Raw genomic sequence first — 21,074 nt, forward strand, 5'->3', positions numbered from 1 at the left:
TGTGTAACCCCAACCCAAATCAACAAAGAGATCATTAGCAGGACCCCAGAAGCCACATTCATACCCTACGAGTCACTATGCCCACCCTCCTGTCTGAAGAAAACCAGTCTCCTCACTTCTATGCTATAGAATAGTTTTTTCTATTTTGAACTTCATATAAAATCATATAGTATGTTTCATTTTGCGTCTAACTTCTTTGATTCCATACCATGTGTGCAATTCATGCATGTCGTTGTTTATAGCAGTGCCTCACGCATTTTTATTATTGTAAAGTATCCCATTGAATGACCATGTCACCAGGGATTGAGCCATCAACTGATGGCGGAGTTTTGATTTATCTCCAGTTCTTAATTATTACAAGTAGTAATGTTATAGATAGTTGTGACAATGACTTGTGGTACAAATATGTATGTATTTATTTTGGGTGTTTAACTCTTGCCTTTCTTTTTACTCTCTTAATGGTGTTTGTTGATAAGCCAAGCTCCCTCACTTTAACAAGGTTCAGTTTATCAACTTTTTTTTTTTTTTTGCATAAAGAGCTTCTTATGTCCTTTGAAGAGAACTTTGTCTACCCTAAGATCCTGAAGATATTCCTCTATGGTTTAGTTATCTTTATTTCACGTATAATTGTATAGTCCTGGAATTGATTTTCATATGTGGTAGGCATCAAATTTCATATTTTTATACGAATATCCAATAGACTCAGAATGCTTCCGTAAAAAGACACTTTCAGTGCCACCTTTGTCATAATGAGTCTATAGTATGTCTGAGTCTTCTTCTGGACTCTAATCTGTTCTATTGTTTCCTTGTCTATTCTGGCATGAATGCCCCAGTTCAGAAATTATTATAACTTTGTAGTATGTCTTGATATGTGGTAAAGTTACACCTCTAAACTTTGTTGTCTTTCTTCTCAATTGTGTTGATCATTCTTGGTCTTTTCCATATAAATTTTAGAATTAGCTTGTCATTTTTCACCAAAAAAACCTTGATGATCTAATCCAAGATGGTGACATAAGAGACTCCTGAGTTTACCACCTCCTACAGACACACTTTTCCAACTCTTATAAGTGAGGTAGGAATTATTCTCTCTTTTTAGTTCTTTGGAAGATTGGGTGTTAATTCTTCTTTTTTCCCTGTGTACTAAACTTTTTATTTTTAATAAACACAAACTTACAGAAAAGTTGCAAGAATCATGTAAATATCAGAAAGGACCATAAATATAAAAATCTGACTGGGACATTAGAACAAAGGTGAATTGCAGAGCAATTTTCCTATATGCATGCAGTATTCATGAAGAAAATGTTAGCAAATTGAATCTAGAGATGTACAAAAATTAATACACCACAACCAAATAGAGTTTGTTCCAGAAATGCAGTTAGTATAAAATATACCAATTAACAAAACTAAACAAAAAAGGAACACATAATCTTTTCATCAGAGGTGGAAAGACATTTGAAAAGATTCAAGAAGCATGATAACATCTCTTAGCATATTGAAAATAGAAGGAATTTCCTTCAGTCTGTTAAAGGCCATACAACAAAAATCCAGAGCAAATTTCACACTAATGGTGAAATATTGAAATATTTTTTCCCTGGGATGATGGAGATGATATTAATATCTACTACCAATTTTAGAGAGCAAAAAAAAAATTAAAAGTATAAGAACTAGAAAGGAAGAAATAAAACTTACAACATGATTCCAAAAATTGCTTAAGTGCAGAAAACCCTAAAGAATCTATAGTTAGATTATTAGAAGTTACAGTCTAATTATAACATTGCTGGATACAAACTGGGAATCCAGGATGGCGCATTGACATGTCTGGCAGCTGGAATGTTCAGCTGGGTTGTTGACCTGAACACCTGCATATGATAGTCTCTCCAGCACAATAGTCTCCTCAGGGTAGATTTCCCCAGAAGCAAATGTCCTAAGTGAGTTCAGGGGAGGCTGCCTGACTTTTCTCACCTAGTTTTGAAAGTCAAGTAGTATTACTTTCACTGCATTCCATTGCTTACAAACAACTGGTGAAGGCCAGCCAAAATTCAAGGGAAGGAAGCACAGATGCCCACCTCTCCAAGGATGCAGTATCAAAGATTTTGGGGTATGTTTAAAAACCACCAAGGTATATGAAATAAGTGATTGTGGATTTTTGAATTTCTACTTTTAGTTCTGTACATTGTGCCTTTATATATCTAGGACTTAGTAAATATGAATGTTAGACTTTTTCAGCATGACTTGGTGTCCTTGCTTATATTTTCCACTTTTTGGCCTTTCTGGGCCTCATTTTTGTTGTATTTCCTTCTGATTTTCCATTTTACTATTTCTATCTTGTCCTGATCTAATGGGCTATTATACTCACCCTTTGAGTTCTTATTTCAAATATTGACTTTTTCAGTTCTAGAATTTTTATTTGATTTTTTGTTAATATTTCTCTTTCAAAATTCTATCTTTAATTCCCTGAACATTTCAATCATGGTAATTTAAACTCCTTGTCAGGTTACTCTAATAACTGGATACCCTGTAAATTTCTTTCCAGTGCCTCTTTTATCCTTCTGGATTTTTGTCAAATCTCTTCTCTTTTATGGCTGAGTATTTTTTTTACATTTTAATTTATTTTAAATGTAATCTCTACCTCTGCTGTGGGGATCGAATTCACAACCCTGAGATCAAGAGTTGCATGTTCTACAGACTGAGCCAGCCAGGCACCCCTTGCCCGGGTATTTTTGATTGACAGACATCTTAGATGAAAAATTATAGAAATCTTTCAGGAAGGATTTTATTTTCCTTCCTCCTGGCAAATGATTATGGACAGATCACTTTGTTTAAGGGAATTGAAGCACTTAGACACTGGGCATCTATCCCTCTGAAGAATAGTCTACTTTTAGTTCACTTTTCCTTCTATGGTACAAAGGCTCTGGTTTCGGGGTGCGTCCTCCTTGGCTGACCCTGAATTATACATTGTACCCTCTGAGCCCTATGAGTCTGGCAAAATCTCTCCTGAACTTTTCAGCCTCTTAGCTATAATCTTTGAATTGACAAAGGACTCAAGGGGCAAGTGGCTCACGTCTGCCCTTTACTTTTCTCTCAGAGCTTGGCTCCAAAAATTCTCACTGTCTTGGTAGCTCTTCACCACTTTCAAGCAATACTGATATATCCCTACTTTCAAAAATTCATTCTTAGTGAAGCACTTGGCTTGAAACTAATCTGGCATTGTCAGAAGCAGAACTTTCCATAAAGAGGTGAAGTCTAAAATTATGGTAACATTACTGTTATGTTACAGCTTTCATCTCAGCCCTAGGTTCCTCTTTAGTTTAATTCAGTTTCCTGTTCCTCAACCCTACCAACCCTCTGACCATGCTGTTTCTGCAGGAAACCAGACCCAGGTGCTGCCCCAGTGCAACGACTCTGTGTCAGAACCCGCAGGCTCTGCAGCCTCACGGGAGAGTGCTGCCACCTGCTCAGGTGAGGGGTCCCAGGGGACCAGAAAGCCCTTCTCCTTTCCTGTGAAATGCTCCAGTGGCCTGATTCTCTCCTCAGATCGCAGACAGCTCCGCCTGGTGGATGGCAGCGGTCCCTGCGCCGGCAGAGTGGAGATCCTTCACCAGGGCTCCTGGGGCACCATCTGTGATGACAGCTGGGACCTGAGGGATGCCCATGTGGTGTGCAGACAGCTGGGCTGCGGGGCAGCCCTCAATGCCACAGTCTCTGCTCACTTCGGGGAGGGATCAGACCCTATCTGGCTGGACGACCTGATGTGCACAGGAAAGGAGTCCCACATTTGGAAGTGCCCTTCCCAGGGCTGGGGCCAGCACAACTGCAGACACAAGGAGGACGCAGGGGTCATCTGCTCAGGTCTGCCCGCACGCTGTCCACAGGCTGGGCCAGGAGGTGGGGGCTATGGAGGATGGGAGTCTGAGCCCTGAGGGGTGTTGCTGAAGGGCCAGAGGAGAGGAAGACTTCCTTCCACACTGCCTGTCTTCCTAGAAATGAAGATTAGGTGCTTTCTTTTCCTTCTGCGGCAGCTGATGTTCAGGTCCTTCTTTCTCAGTAAGAGCTCCTGACAGAGCCATTTCCTACAGTTCCCATTGGAAAGCAGGGCTCGATCTTCAGTTCTCCATGGTGGTAAAGTCTTGAGATCCTATTGCTGATGAAACGCATTACCACAGAATTAGTGGTAGAAACAACACAAACTTACTAATTTATAGTTTTGCATGTGAGAAGTCCAACAAGGGTCTCACTGGGCTAAAATCAAGGTGTCAGCAGGGCTGCATTCTCTCTGGAGGCTCTGGGGGAGATTCCTTTTCCCTGTCTTGTCTAGTTTCTGAAGGCCATGTGCAGTCACTGGCTGGTAGGTATCTCCCTTTCTTTCTCTTCAAGCTGACAGCGTGGCCTCCCTCTGACCATTCTTCCACAGTCATGTTTCCCCGACTGAAGCTGGGAAAGACTTCCCATTTTTAAGGATATTAGGTCTAAAGATGTGATTGGATTTGGGCTCACCTGGTTAACCTGCGCTACTCCAGGTTAATCTCGCCATCCCAAGGTCCTTACCTTAATCACATCTGTAAAGTCTCCTTTGACATGTAAGGTAACATATTTGCACAACACCTTGGGGGGGCCATTATTCTGCCTACCACCCCACTTTCCACACTCCCTTTCACATACTCTGTCAGAAGTTTTGTCAGGAAGCAGGATTCAGCTTTCCCTCTGCGTAGAGTACCCAGGTGGGTATGCCTCTCTGTTCATATTCTACTACATCATTGTGGTGGAAATAGAAACACAGACACAAACGCACAAAATCAGTTAAAAGGGAGATCAGTTTCAGTCTTGCCACCTAGTGGGTGCTTCCTCAGAAGAGGCAGTGATGAGTGTTCACAATCACAGGCATGGAGAAAAAAAATCAAGAGCGTTGAGTGGAATGTTTACTGTGGACTGTTTCCCCCTCTCTCCCCTTTCATATTTAGACTTCCTGAACCTCAGGCTGGTAAGCGAGGACCAGCAGTGTGCTGGGTGGCTGGAAGTTTTCTACAATGGGACGTGGGGCAGTGTCTGCCACAGCCACATGGCAGACATCACCTTGTCCATCATCTGTAGACAGCTTGGCTGTGGAAACAGTGGGACCCTCAACTCTTCCATAGTTCCCAGGGAAGGTTCTAGACTTCGGTGGGTGGATCAAATCCAGTGTCGGAAAACTGATTCCTCTCTCTGGCAATGTCCTTCTGACTCCTGGAGACGAAACTCATGCTCTTCAAAAGAGGAAGCTTATATCTCGTGTGCAGGTAACTTACTGTTTCTATGTGTCTGTCCCAGTCCTGTAGGATGTTGTTAGTGAGATTTATATCTTCAAATCTAAGGGATGAGTTTAAGATAAGACTACAAATGAAGTTTGGATGATTATTTAACTTACATTTTCCAATCTTGTTTCACAGTAAAAAATAAGGAAACTTGTGTTTCATGAAAAATACCAGAAGGATTGCATTGAACATAAGCAATACCCTGATCAACTTTCTAAGCAATTGCTATTAATTAGGAATAGTTAAGTGATATCCCAACACATTAAAGTAAATAAGGGTCAATGAGGAATCAACCCTGATTGTTTTGTCTCTTAAACTAATGGTATTTTACTCTGGAATGCCAGACGCCAATTGGCACCAATCAGATTGGTTCTTCAGTCAGTCTGTTGGTACATAGTGACTGAGTGCCTTCTAGGCACAAATTTATGCTGCAGGTAGGAGGATGGAGAAGAGAAGAAAATATAGTCTCCACTATCACGGAGCTTACAGTCCAGTGTTGAAAACTCTCATTAGGCAGAAATTTCATGAAGAGTTAGAAAGTGCTGTGGAAGTGTGGAGTTGGGGTAAAAGAAGAAATACTTAGATGGAAAGCTGAAGGGTAAGAGTTTCTCAGAGGAAGAAAGTGGAGAGATTACTTGGGTCAGTGTACATACTGAGGTGGGAGGAAACATGGTGTCTTTGAGGCACTGAGAAAATCCCATCATGGCCAGAGCTGAAAAGGATGAGGGAAAGGGCTGCAGGGTTCCCCTGGAATGATGAGCAGAGCCAGAGACCTCTCTGAGTCAGGGCCCAGGAAGACATTCCTGTTAAAGAGGAATTTATCTTCTTGGCTGCCTCATCATGGAGAACTGCTGAGAAGTCAGTGGCCTCATGTCCCCATGACTTTCTGCTTGAATTTGTCTCTTCTAAGAGACCCTCAGGTTCACAGTTTTTGGGGGCTGATCCTGTATCCTCTGGGCCTTTCATTAACTACCATGTGCTTAATCTGTCCCCCTCATCTCACCCTCTCAAAATGTTTTGCAGAACCTGCTGGAATTTGGAGCCCATCCTCTTCAAACTCTCTTATGCCCTCCAAGTTCCCTTCACTTTCACGTTCTGATCAAAACCTGACTTTTCCCTGAAAACACTGATTTCCCTGTCAACCGGAGGCTCCTTTTTTTCTCTCAACACACTTTTCTCTGGGCCGAGACTTGGAATAGGTATACTTCTCGCTCTCAGTTGTCACTTTCAACAATTCCCCTTCTGTCTCTCTTCTCAACATCCAGCTACTTGAAATTCATGCCATGAGACAATACCGCCTAGTACTTGTACTTGTTGCTGTCATCATCCTAATCTTCTGGTCACTCCCCTTGTCCACTGAAGACTGCAGTACCAGACTCATCAGGTTCCTCATCTCTGTCTTACTCCTGGAACCATTGGTACTTACTACAACCTCCTTAAACACAACTGAGACAGCATTCTGGCCTCTTAGTTCATTGACTTCCTCATTTCTAAGCACCTTTCTTTCCATCCTATCTCTGCCTGTGCATATACCACTGACCACCAGTAGCTGTACAACTTGAAATCTTGATTCCTTTATTCCGTTATCTGACCAATGCTTCCTATCTTTATGGCTCCTAACCCAGAATGCTCTGTTTCAAATAATTTCTTGTCCCCACGGAGATACCCAGTCTTTTCCCCTATCAGTTTTTCTTACTTTTCTACTTCCCTCATGTCTGCACATTTTTTTCTTAGCCAGATTAGATAATATGATCCAACATTATAATCATTCTCCTTAAATTTATTCAACTCCCTTGCCTCCTCTTTGTCAACTGCACCTGGCAAACTTCACCTGGTTAACGTGAACTGCCTGAGTACTCCTTGTCTGCACTGGACTAAGGCAAAGGCAGGAAAATAACGCATAGTCAAGTTGCTAGCCTACTTTTGAATTCACCGACGCAATCTCTAATGGGAGTTCCACAGTGTCTCTGAGTACTACTGTACTCCTTCAATATGTTTGCTTGCCCTATCTTTTTGTGTGTGTGTGTGCTTGCCCTGTCTTTAAAATTATATTTTACATATTTTCTGCTCTCCTCACATTGTCAACACCTGATCCCCACCATCTATTCTCAAATCATGATCTGCTTCTTATCTCATTGAAAAACTAGAAAAGTCAGCTGCCAACTCCTCATCTCCTTTTTACCAAGTCTACTTATCTGTGGTCTCTGCACATACTCTGTACTCACTTGGCCTCCTGGATCAGTGACCTCAGTCCTAGTATTAGGCCAGCTCTTCTGCTGAGGCTGTGGATCCTAACTGCACTTGTCCAAGTCTTCACTTCTATTCCCTCTAATTTGCACCATTGACTGCCCCCTGTCTCTTGGTTTATTCTCATATATATGGGTTTGTGTGTCTCACATCTTGAAAAATACCTGAACAAACAGTTTTCCTTGACTTCCTTGCTACTGCCCATCCCCCTTCTCTCTCCTCCTTAGCTATGTTTCTGAAACTATGGTCAGTAACCACTCACAGTCTTCACAATTTTCCCTCTTCTACTATTCTAAACTCATCCAGTTAAGTGTTAGGGTCCACCATTCCTCTGAATTGGTAAGGTAAGAGACTTTTCTCTCTCCAGTATTCATGAACTTTTAGCAGTGTTCAGCAGGTTCACTTCTCATTCCTTCTCATTTTGCTTTCCCTTGGCAGTCACTCCACCTCATTGTTAGATAAGAGTGGTTGGGATCACTGGGAATATAAACGCTCCTAAGACAGGCTCCAAGGAACACTAACTTTTAAAAGCTGGTACGCTCTATGAACTGACATGGAATCGGATGCAGAGCAGACAGAGAGATAAGAACCCAGAAAATACTATGTCTGGAACTCAGGTTAAAAAAATAGTTTCAAGGAAAGGGGGATGGTGATATATATTAAATTCTACTAAGGCTTCAAGAACGTTTGAGCTGAAAAGTACCCAATAGATTTTGGGCATTGTATGTTATTGACTGTTTAATGAGAACATTTTTGAGGTGGGGTAGAAACCAGAAATAAAAATATCAATAAGGTGATGGTTAGAACTGTATACAACGCTTTTGAGAAACAGTGAAGGGCAAAGAGTGAGAAGTAAGGTGCTGAAGTGTAGTATTCGATGCTGGAAATAGATTTATTTTAATTGCCAAGTGGATTAATTTGTTGTTGTGTAATAGGGTGATCTACTTTGAGAAGTGACACAGGCACACTTCATTGTCTGAGGGCATGTGTCTCCAGTGCAAAAACAACCAGAAACCATGTCATAAGAAGTCTGTAATTAGGCTAATTAGCAGAAATGCCAGAATAAATGTAACTTGATTGTTGAACTTTGAAGGACTTTACCATGGAAGAGGGAGAAGAATCACCATGAAGTAGCTGATCCAGGGGACAGGACACCAGCTGATGGATGGGGGTTGCAAGGAGGCAGATTTGGGTCCATAAAGGTATCTCACCTTGTGATGGCCCCTCGGGGAATGAACAATACTGTCAGGTAATAGAACACTGGAGTCACGATGGGATGGACAGCACCTTCCCTTATATCCATTTTTGCCTATCTTTGTGTTTCTTTCCTGAATCAGTGACATCTGCTCCTGCTGGGGTTGTACCATGCTTGGCACTAGGGAAATTGTGTTCTTTCCACTAGTTTCTTTTATGCTTAGAGAGAGAGACCAGGTCCTTTCTTGTTCGCTTAAATTACAAAAACACTGCTTACTTATAGTAAGCAGGGAATATATACAAAAAATGTAGAAAGAGAAATGAATCACAGCCCATGACCCCTTGTCTATTTATACCCTTCTGTTGTAAACAGGATTAATGGACTGGTAAGTACTGTTTTCCAAAATCATCCATTTTCATTGAAACATATCCAAACTCATATATCCTTAAAGGGTTTATGTTGATGGTATCTTGTTATTTGATTTTACAAAATTGGGATTATATCACACACATTATTGTTATATTAGCTTCTATTGCTTAATATATCATGGCTATTCCTCCAGGTAGATCTAACTCATTTGTAAATCAGTGGTATAATATTCCAGTCATCAGAGATTGCTAGTCCAGTTCATGTAATCATTTACTTATTTATTGGTAGTCTGATTGGTTTTGATTTTCCCTTTTTATAAACAATATAAATCTGCCTCCTTAAACCCTTCATCCATCAGCGAGAGTCCTACCCTTGGAGCAGCTCATGGTGATTCTCCTCCCTCTTCCATAATAATCCTTTTGTACATGTATTTCTACATACAGGTGAGTTTTTTACTGTAGGATTACTCTCAATGTTGATATTATTAGATCAAAGAATACACACACACATAAATTTTAATAGAATTGTCAAATTACTTCTGGGGACTCTTTTCAATTGTCTTCTTCATATCTAGAGAAAATGCTTGGGTTTATAAAAAACTGGAGTATTAAACTAAAGCCAAATGATATAGAAGCTCCCAAATCAATAAGCTTAGAAAACCTATGTCTCATGCTAAAATATTTGAACTCTGAAATAAGGATAACAGTTGCTTTGCTCCTGGTTTCTTTCTCCTTCCTTCCTTTCTGCCTCCCTCCCTCCCTCCCTTCCTTACTTTTTTTGCATTTTACGGTGTTTTCCCCTCCCTCAACATTCTTTTCCAGTTCCTTGTTTCCCCCTCCTCCTTCCCTGCCAGCTCAGGTATATCTTGGGAGTTGTCTGAAGTCCACAGCCAAGGGAGAGCGTGGTGATAGATATTTCAAAGGCAGAGGCTCACTCTCTTCCTTGCTTCTCTTTCCTCACCTCCTTTTCTTGTTCCTGTGAAAAGCCAAACGGATATTAAGCTATAAGACCTTACATTGATGATAATTCTCTACAATTAAACGCAATGAGTTGAGTGATAGTGAAGTCTCCAGTCCTGAAAGTGAGCAACCACCCAAAAAGGGTCCTGCTATCATTTTCTGAGATGTTCATAGGGTAGAAAGTTGGATAGGATGATACGGAAAGAGTATACCAATTCTGATATTTTATGACAAGTACCACGTATACTTCTGTTTTCTTGTATTGTTTCAAATTTCTGTTTTTCCTTTGTTTTCAATTTTTTATGCATTTTTTGGTCCCATGTTTGTTATCTGTGTCCCCTCTCCATGTAGTTTTTGTCAGTATATTTGAGTATCATGCAAACATTTCTGCTTACTACTTAGCCATTTGTCTACTTAACCATTTTTCTCTGAGTCCTCCTTATTCCAGTTCTTTACAAAAAGTATCCTCTTAATATAGTAATCTTTGCTTGTGCACATGTCATAACGAAAAATAGATAAGGAAAGTTTATAATCTGTTATATAATTTCCCATTAAAAATATAAATGGAATACTGAATGCAAATTGCTTCTGTGATTCTGGACATTAACAAAATACCCACTATTATTACCACAAACCATTAATATCAATTTGTATTTCCTTTATTATCTTACTTATTAGCAAGAATTTAAAGGAATTATGTTTTACTGGATTTTATTCACCCATTCATTCGATAAATATTTATCAAGCCCCTATACATAGTATTTATAAAAGGTTCTCAATGCACACTGGTTGAGTGAATGCATACAACGTGGCAGGCATGTCCTAATAGCAGAAACACAGAGGTGAATAAGACATGCAAGGTATTTCCTTTTGTGGAGCTTGTGTGTGTGTGTTTGTGTGTGTGTGCACATGCACACATGTCTGTGTTTTATTTATTGTGGAATGTGGAAAGTGATAAACAAGTAAATGGATAAAATAATTTCAGGTGGTGATATCGGCTATGATTTAGTGAGTGTCTCAGTAACTCAGCCCGTTAGATTAATTACGAAGCCAGTTATTTTCACTTGTCATTTGGACTGAGCCAAGCACTTTAAATAATCTTGTTTGGGGCAAGACCACCCCCAGCTGTCCCTGATCTAGCGCTTCCCCCTTGTCTGCTTCTGCAGGAGTGAGACCCAAGAGCTGTCCAACTGCTGCCCCCTGCACAGGTACATCAGCCCCTCCTGCCTCCCCTGTTGGCTCCCAAGAGCTCTTTCCTTCCCAGCAGGGGCAGTAACAGAAGGTGTTGCTGCCTTTTCAGACAAAGAGAAGCTCCGACTGAGGGGAGGAGACACGGTGTGCTCAGGGCGAGTGGAGGTTTGGCACGAGGGCTCCTGGGGCACAGTGTGTGATGACTCGTGGAGCCTGGCAGAGGCCGAGGTGGTGTGTCAGCAGCTGGGCTGTGGCTCTGCCCTGGAGGCCCTGCAGAATGCAGCATTTGGGCCTGGAAATGGGAGCATCTGGCTGGATGAGGTGCAGTGCAGGGGTAGGGAATCCTCCCTGTGGGATTGTGCTGCGGATTCCTGGGGGCAGAACAACTGCAACCACAAGGAGGATGCTGGAGTGCGGTGCTCTGGTGAGTGGCTCTGGTTGAGCTGGAGCAAGGGTGGGGCAATGGGGTGGGCTAGGGTAAAATGGGAAGTTTGCATTCAGAAAGCATCTAGGTGCTGTCAGCCCTGGATCTAGGAGAGGAGGAGGTCTCAACATTAATGTTGGGGTAGTTGAGGGGTGATTTCAGGGCTCAGGTAGGGAAAATGGGCTGCCCTGCACTCTGACCAGTTACTGTACTGCACACTCCTGTTTTTCTCTCTAGGTGGAAGAACAATATTGCTGTCTACTACAGCAGGTACAGTGCCACGATCTGTAGGCAGGGCAGAACAGTCAGGTTCTCGGGACCTATTCTGTGGAATCCGACAGAATTAGCCAACTCAGAAGAGGAAAGATCCTGAAGAACCATCTGCTGGTGGGGAGGTCTTAGGGCATCTTTCCTTGGGGAAGCTTCCCCTAGTTCCCTTCAAATTTCCCTTGCCCTTGGGCCAAGGGAGGCTGGTTCCTGTTACAGAACCTAAGGTTTTCCCATTTGCCCATGAATGTCACTCCTCCACAGCAAGAACATGAGTGTCACCTTTCTGCAGCTAGATGCCTATCCCAGGAGTCGCTTGATGCTCTGGTCTGGGGAAGCCCGAAGAAAGGGGGCTGCAGTTGTGTGACTTGGCCCAGCACTCCCTTGGACCTCACTGGAGTGGAGTTCAGTTTGTCTCAGGACAAGGCCTGGGGGAGTGCCCAGCAGGGTCAGAGTCAATCCTGTTACGTCTGAGGCTGGGACTTGTCCAGGGTGCTCTGGAAATGCTAAAGGAGTTTCCCTGGGTCCGTGCCCTACTCCAAGTCCTATTGCTTTCTTCTCCTTAGGGATCAGACCAGGCCCAAATCTTGTCCGTGGCATCTTCTCCCTGTCTGAGATGCTCTGCCTCATCCTGGGGGCCCTTCTCTTCCTGGTCCTCGTCATCCTGGTGACTCAGACGTACAGATGGAGAGCAAAGCGCAGAGGTGGGCTATGGGGGGTACAGGGTGACATGGGGAGTGTGTGGAGGCAGGAGATGGGGCCAGGTGTGAGAGGGGGAAACTGTGTTTGAAAAACTCCATCTGCCCCACATGAAACTCTAAGGGCTGAATCTATAGAGTCTCTTAGGATTGAACACTCATAAGTCATGGCTTCTCTGTGAGACAAGAAAGAATAGGGGCTGAGCTGTGGACACAGAGTCAGACAAGGGAGAGAGGTGCAGACATGGTACATGGGGTATGAGGAGACTCTGCAGGAGTCCTGGCAGCCCTGAGGCTTTTTCCCTGTGTGAGCACTGGGAAGAATGGTTAGCTTGTTGGTTCAGGATGAACTCAGGGGGCAATCTCTCACTTGCTGGTGGTTTGCTCAGCCTTACCCAGTTTTGAAGATGTTCTCAATGAGGCTGTGTACGAGGAGATTGATTATCTTGTGACAACGAAGGAAGATCTGCTGGGCAGCAATGGTGTGTATCCCTGCCTTGCCCTCCTGTGCCCTCTAGTTGTCAGCCCCCCACTGTCTGTGAGCCAAGGCTTCTCTGCAGACCCCATACCTATCTCATGCTCACAGAAGCAGCTCCTCCAAAGGCAGCAGAATGGGTTCCTACTGAGCCCCTGTGAGCTCTGAGCCTTCTCTTTGTACTGCAGGAGCCACACATCATGCTCCAGCATTTCTTCTCAGCCTCACCACATGTCCCATGGGTGTGAGAGGGTGTGTTCTGTTTGTTTTGTGATGTTTTTTCTCCACATTAGGGGCCCTGTCAGATGACTCCGTGACTAAACTGCCATATTACATTGGGGATGGTGAGGAGAATAGTGACTTTCAATCTGCTGCAGGTAGTAGGGGTGAATCTGCCTTGGCTGGGTATTGGGGGCAGGGGACTTCCCTTCATAGAGATGAGATTCAAGAGGGACAGTCTTCCTTTGACTGGGATTAGAGGGGTCTCTTCTCTCCTTCTCTGGTTGCTCTGATGTGCCTCATGGTGAGGCTGGGCTTTCTGTGTCCAGAACCACCCTCATTCAGTTGCAACAAATACACATTGTTTTGAAAAATAACATCTGGAAAGTGTAATTGACCAAATATTTTAGTAAGGCACAATGGTGTAAGAGTTTCTTTGAAATATGTAGTTTTAATCAGGAAATATTGAGGTGTTTGGATTATTTTTCTGGTTTATGGACACATAAAATGAAATATATGACCTTGGAAAAGACCTGTTAAAACACGAAATGAATAGTGCCTCTGTTTAGCAGCCATCAGAATCTCTGCGGCAGAAGGGATTTTAGGTATTACCTAGCCAACCCATTTACTGTGGTTTCATCTGACCCCTTTGTCTGCCCTTAAAATCCCCAGCTCAGAGGACTGATGCCCCTAGTGAGGATTATGATAATGCTGAAGAGGTACCAGGGCCTGAGCCTCCTCCTGCCTCCTGGATGAGTGAGGGGGAAGTGCCCCCAGAGGAGGAGAATGGGATGAAGGCCTCTCAGACAGGTGAGTGGGGTTAGTTGATCTCTTGTAATCTTTTGTCTCTGTCCTGGAAAGGGTGAATTTGAGCTCTTTATTGCTCATCCTTCCTATAGATTCAAAATTCAAATGATCTCAAAATTCAGATGATCTCATATCCTTTGACCATCTTCCTTTCTTTCATGCTCTCACATTCCTTGGGGAGGGGGAGCATCACTATATTCTTGGTATCTGCGTCTCCATAACTTCGTCTTTGAGGTGATTGCATTAAGACACAGATTAGTTTACCAAGTCCAAAAATAGAACGACTGTTCTGATAATATTTTTGTGCTGTCTCATATGTGAAAGGCATTTAGAGATTTAAGAAATATTGCAATATTGGAATTTGTGAGGCATTTAATAATTTGAGATGCACTGCAATCATATGTTAGCACTAATACGTACGAAGTCTGTGATATATGGTAGCCTTGAAAATTAAAGCCATGATGGTGGATTATAGAGTCTGAATTTCTGGGCAGTTAAGGGCCAATCTGTTCCAGACATTTCAGTGGTCAAATGAAGACACTCATTCTCCAGAGAAGAGTGTTTCTCCATTTGAGGGCCAGTGTGACACAGGGGAGGTGGCAAGTATGGAAGAGATCCTGTGATTGTTTTTGTGGGCATTTGGGAACACAAGTCAAGGCCATCAAGAGCAGAGTGGGATTGTCAGTGAGGACCTGAGATTTCTCCAGGTCTCCTGTGCCCTTCTCTTTCTGAATTCAGATCTGTAAATTGTGAAAGGAGAAATTTTCATGTCCCTTCTTATGATTCTTACCATTCTTGGGCCATCTCTGCTGAGAAACATGTCTTCATAGAGCACCTGTGTTGGCCATAGATCTCCTGTGATAACAGTGTTTCCTAGAGACCCACATGGACTGGATCCTGATAGGATGACCTTGATATATCTTTACTGTAACTATATTAAATTGTCTGAGTCTCCTTGAACATTACTTGATGCTTCATCATCACCACTTACTTGACTTGCTTCCACCATGGGGCACTGTCCTGTCCCTTCGTCCCAGTTCTAATCAAACTTCTCTTTACTGCTTCAGGCTCTTCTTTACAGTTCTCTAGAGGGGTTGCTGGTCCCGGGAAAGAAGAATCTAATCCCTGGCTGCTCCAGGGGGAAGAAGTGAACTCTGGGTATGATGACATTGAACTAAATGCCCTTGGAACATCCACTATGGTTTTCCCATGATGTTGCATTAAAAATGAGATAAGGCCTCGGATATTCTAATTGCCTGTATTTCAATAGAGTAGTGCTGACTTATAATTGTATTATATGAAATTACTTAGTCTACGGTCATCCCACCCTGAGCGCGCCCGATCTCGTCTGAAATTACTTAAAATTAAATATTCTGAATAAAGTACTTTTTGCTTTGTTGATTATTTAGCAATTTTATCTCGATTCACAGTTTCCCTCCAAGGAAATATAAGGTGAGTATACTGACCTGTTTTCTTACCTCCCCTATAGGCTACTCAAGGCCTTACTTTGCCTGAGTTCATGAATGTTCCAGTCTCTCTTTCTTAGACAAGGGACTCTAACCTTGGGCCACACTCATGCCCTCATTCCTACCAAGATGAACTCAGGGAAAAAACCAATCCTGAACATTCATGTATGCTCTTCCTTGAGATGTGGTATCATCTGTTTTTAAACAATTCCTAGGTACTAGACGTGGGTAGGAATTTCAAAGTTGAGGGTGGGAGGTTGGCTAGGAGAGAGAATGGATACAGCTTTCCTATCCTGCTCAAATTTTCATGGATCAATTAAAAATCCAATTCGGGGCACCTGGATGGCTCAGTGAGTTAAGTGTCTGACTCTTGGTTTTGGCTGGGGTCATGATCCCACAGTTATGAGATCCAGCCTTACCTTGGGCTCAGCGCTGAGCTGAGTGTGGAGCCTGCTTAGGATTCTCTCTCTCCTCTCCCTCTACTCCCTCCCCCACACTCAAGCACTTGCTCACTCTCTCAAAAAATTTTTTTAAAACTCCAATTCTCCATTACTATCTCTTCCTATTCCCTAGGTTACTTTTCCCATTTATTACTCAAGCCCATACAGATTCCTTCTCACTCTTCTCTCATATCTAGTTAGTTATCATCTTTCAAATTCCGCCTTTCCTCTCCATCACTTCTTATTTCTTCAGGACATTGTCATTTTTTGTCTGTCCAATTATAAAGCCTTCTAAGTGAATTATATCAACTGATATCTTTCTTTATTGCAAGTTGATAAAGGACAAATTGGCACTGACTGACAGACCTGCATCCAAGTGGGACAAGAAGGCAAAGAAGAGACCCAGGCAGAGGAGATCCAGAAGGAATATAGATAGATAAATCAGGAACTATTGGCTACATGGGTTTTATAGATGTGGATGGAGTGGTGACATGGTTGAACTATTAGAGGAAGAATTTGAGACCAGTGGGCTTCTTCTCTGAAAACATATTGCTCCAAGATTCCTTTGATCTGGTTACTATTTACAATGCAAGTGTGATTCTTCAAGATAGAGAGAGCTATCCTGTAGCAGTAGCCAAGGAAAGATTATGTCTCCAAAACATCCCATCATATAGTGAACGTGTGGTGGGGTTACTGAACTGAGAGTAGTGACCTGGTCATGAGCCAAGCCCAACCTATTAGTACTTAATTGATGGCTCTGGATGTTGTTGGGGGTTCCAACCTAAAATCACTTTTGCAATTGTCATAATTTTTGGCAGGGCATGGGGATTGGAAGATAATCAAGGTTTCTCTCAGTGCAATATACATGGCCATTTGCCATAGGGAAGTAATGACGTTAATGATGGAATAAAGTGTACCCACCAAGATTATTATATTTTACTTCTGATGCATGGTGTCAACAAAACCAAAATAGAAAGCTGGTTACTATGAGTTTTCAACTTCCACTGATTTTTCAGTTTCCACTAAATGTTCACTTAAGTCATTATATTTGAGAGATTTTATATTCAACCCAGGACCAAGGATTCAATTCTTTCAAGCCTTGAAGTCTATTCTAGAGAAGGTGGAGTTTTGTTAGTTAATGAGGATGGAGACCAATACTTGTGCACTTTTCTTGATATCACAACTGGCTTAATAAGCTTCCCACTACTTTTCAGATCATTTAGCATCCCTAAGGCCCACCTTGGTGCTCTGCTCTCCATCTGTGTAGTTGAATCACTGGGATGATACAGACCAGGGAAAGAAGGTCCCCCAGGATGATACAGAGAGGATCCTAGGTAGGGAGAAGATGCCAGGGATAGGAGCTTAGCCTGAATTGGTGCCTGAGGAGAAAAGAGGGCCATGAGATTTTAGAGAGGACATAAGCCCAGGAGAATCCCCCCCTTATCCCAGTCATCTCCCAAGTCCTCAAGACCATGAAGTCACCATTCAGATACAATGGGTTTGCCTGAATCTCAAGATGTGATTGACCTAGGTCCTGCCCTGAGCTGTGTCAACTCTCTTGTGAATCTGGTTCTAAGGGATTCTTAGAAAATGAAAGCTGGTAAATCTTTGGAGCATTACAGCTGCCACAACTTAATAGGACTATGAACACCTGATCATTAGGCCTTTCTTATACTGACATGGTTAATTTTTCCAGAAATATGTAGATTCCATAGTGTAAGTCCCTGAAAATAAGGGTGTCTCCTCTATCATATGGCTCAGAGTAGAAGAACCTCTTATGTCCATGAAAGGGGAGACTATTATCCTCTCACCTGGAGAGAAGAGAAGGAGAATGGGATCACTGTGTTGAATTGGCCTAGAAAAGCCATAGGGTTGCACTTACATCAATGGCACATTGTTCTCTCCCGGATCCCAGCAGATCAGGAGCCAGAGCACAATACAAAGTTAGTCCAGGAAATACTTCTGGATACAAGCTCACGTGTCCTTGGATCCTAATCCAATACCCTGGTCCTTCCATTCACTAGTGCACCTCATTCCAGCATTGTCTCCTGCTTGCATTTGCTCTGCCCTCAGAGATCTATACTACAAGCCCACAGGGAGGATTCCCTGCCCCTGCACTGCACCTCATCCAGCCAGATGCTCCACTTGCCCTGAGCACACCGTGTCTCCTCCCCTCAGTCGGAGCTTCTCTTTGTCTGAAAAGGCAGCAGCACCTTCTGTTACTGCCCCTGCTGGGAAGGAAAGAGCTCTTGGGAGCCAACAGGGGAGGCAGGAGGGCTGATGTACCTGTGCAGGGGGCAGCAGTTGGACAGCTCTTGGGTCTCACTCCTGCAGAAGCAGACAAGGGGGAAGTGCTAGATCAGGGACAGCTGGGGGTGGTCTTGCCCCAAACAAGATTATTTAAAGTGCTTGGCTCAGTCCAAATGACAAGTGAAAATAACTGGCTTCGTAATTAATCTAACGGGCTGAGTTACTGAGATACTCACTAAATCATAGCCGATATCACCACCTGAAATTATTTTATCCATTTACTTGTTTATCACTTTCCACATTCCACAATAAATAAAACACAGACATGTGTGCATGTGCACACACACACAAACACACACAAGTTCCACAAAAGGAAACACCTTGCATGTCTTATTCACCTCTGTGTTTCTGCTATTAGGACATGCCTGCCACATTGTATGTATTCATCCAACAAGTGTGCATTGAGAACCTTTTATAAATACTATGTATAGGGGCTTGATAAATATTTATTGAATGAATGGGTGAATAAAATCCAGTAAAACATAATTCCTTTAAATTCTTGCTAATAAGTAAGATAATAAAGGAAATACAAATTGATACCCAACAAAGGAAATATAAATTAATGGTAATGGTTTGTGGTAATAAATATTGCATATTAAGAAATAATTAGTTCATAAGTTCGTACATCACATATCTTAAATGTAATTCCTATTTGATGCAATTGACACAACATCATTACACACAGTAAAATAAATTCAGACACAATAAGGTTTTGAATGTTCTCTAGTGAAACTATACAATTCTTTACACAAAATAAAATTTGATTAAAAGTAATTGTGGGATAAACAATGTCATTTGAAGCATTGCATTAAAGGCAGAAATCGTAGGGGCACCTGGGTTGCTCAGTCAGTTAAGTGGGCAACTCTTGATTTCCGCTCAGATCATGATCTCAGGGTTGTGAGATTGAGTCCTGCATCGGGCTTAAGATTCTCTCCCTCTTCTGCCCCTCTCTGCTCATACTCTTTCTCTCTCTTTCAAAAGCAAACAAACAAACAAACAAATAAATACATAAATAAATAAAGGCAGAAATCCTAGAGGTAAAGCATTATAGATTTGATCACATAACCTGCCCCTATAACACATTTATAACTCTTAAAATATTAATATGCAAAATTGGGGAAATATTTTGAAAATATGTAAGACAAATAGTAAATGATGTTAGTTTATAAAGAATACCTATAATTAAATAAGAAAATGAAAAACATTCTAGAGAAAAAATAGAAATGGTATGACAGACATTTTAGGGTTACAAGATAAGAAAGAAGATAATATTTTTGTGTATAGGGTCAATATGATATAATGCACTATGGCAAGGTTATGAAGAAGAGAATACTCTCAGTTAATGTTATGAAAAATTGGGTGCCTGGGTGGCTCAGTTGGTTAGGTGACTGCCTTCGGCTCAGGTCATGATCCTGGGGTCCTGGGATCGAGTCCCACATCTGGCTCCCCCTGCTCTGCTGGGAGCCTACTTCTCCCTCTGCCTCTGCCTGCCATTCCCCCTGCTTGTGCACTCTCTCTCTGTCAAATAAATAAATAAAATCTTTAAAAAAATGTTATCAAAAATTAAAGCTACTGAAAACTATTCTGATGGGCTATTAGGCCTTCAGAATTGTTATGTTGAGAGAAAAATGAAGGGTGGGAAATCGGAGGGGGAGACGAACCATGAGAGACTATGGACTCTGAGAAACAAACTGAGGGTTATAGAGGGAGGGGGATGGGGGAATGGGTTCGCTTGGTGATGGGTATTAAGAGGGCATGTATTGAATGGAGCACTGGGTGTTATATGCAAACAATGAATCATAGAACACTGTATCAAAAACGATGTAATGAATGGTGACTAACATAACATAATAAAATAAAACTTAAAAAATGAATGGTTATGTTGAGAAAATAATAATGACTTCTCTATTCGGTCAATGTAGAACCAATGTATTAGGTTCATAAAAACCTTATCACAACATTGTAATTGAAAACATAAATATACAACAAATGGAATTAGATAAATAAGTTATGATTCAATAATACAGGGAAATATTGGCAACCATACAAATAACATAGAAGATGTTCTAATAAGACAGAAAGAATTTTAAAATATATTGTTAATTTTGAAAGTGTATATAAAATGGCATACAGGAACTTTATGATCCAATTATGCGTATGTGTGTGTGTGCGTGTGCATGCACACATGTGTGTGTAGAGACTGAGATATGCCCTCAATTAAAGCAGAGATGTATGTTCAGAAAGAATCTAAAGGGAGCTGGCAGATCCTGACTTGTACTGTAGGGACTCTGTAATGTGTGGCAGGGCTCGGGAAATAGTTGATGCTCTTTGACACCATGATAACAAGGTTGAAATTCCACAAGTAGATGGGGCAAACTCGTGTGAACTGAATGCTTTAATATGTGAACATACTCTAAAAACATGATTCAAAAAAAGTTCTCTCCAAGAAAAAAATACAATTGATTGATGAAATGTGATTTCTTCTTAGGCTAATGAGAAATTTATTCATTGTTCTCAGAGCTGGAGAGGCCAACATGGAATCAGAGCATCAATTATATTTCATTTTGAGTCTACCCTTAAGAGCCTGCAAAGCCTTAAAAATGACAACTATCATTAGCATATGGCCCAAACCCAAAGAACTGGAAGTTCCAAGAAATATAACAAGGAAATGAGGAGCAGAACCTCTTGCTCCTGTTGGAGGCATAGAATTTCCCAAACA

The 21,074-nt window shown here is 41.9% G+C and overlaps 1 protein-coding gene across 1 annotated transcript in view; it reads left to right on the forward strand.

Annotated features, from left to right (window-relative positions):
• Positions 1-15,538, forward strand: part of LOC118550880 (antigen WC1.1-like) — a 34,663-nt gene extending 19,125 nt beyond the window's left edge. The window contains exons 5-15 of the mRNA XM_036116298.2: positions 3,367-3,459; positions 3,535-3,849; positions 4,959-5,273; positions 11,225-11,266; positions 11,359-11,673; positions 11,911-11,943; positions 12,507-12,644; positions 13,028-13,120; positions 13,407-13,490; positions 14,005-14,142; positions 15,207-15,538. Of these exons, the coding sequence (XP_035972191.2) occupies positions 3,367-3,459; positions 3,535-3,849; positions 4,959-5,273; positions 11,225-11,266; positions 11,359-11,673; positions 11,911-11,943; positions 12,507-12,644; positions 13,028-13,120; positions 13,407-13,490; positions 14,005-14,142; positions 15,207-15,352 (1,712 nt within the window). The 3' untranslated portion in view covers positions 15,353-15,538. The remainder of the gene's footprint in view (positions 1-3,366; positions 3,460-3,534; positions 3,850-4,958; positions 5,274-11,224; positions 11,267-11,358; positions 11,674-11,910; positions 11,944-12,506; positions 12,645-13,027; positions 13,121-13,406; positions 13,491-14,004; positions 14,143-15,206) is intronic.
• The last annotated feature ends 5,536 nt before the right edge of the window (positions 15,539-21,074 follow it).

This window comes from Halichoerus grypus, chromosome 6 (assembly GCF_964656455.1).
Source record: "Halichoerus grypus chromosome 6, mHalGry1.hap1.1, whole genome shotgun sequence".
Lineage (NCBI taxonomy): Eukaryota > Metazoa > Chordata > Mammalia > Carnivora > Phocidae > Halichoerus > Halichoerus grypus.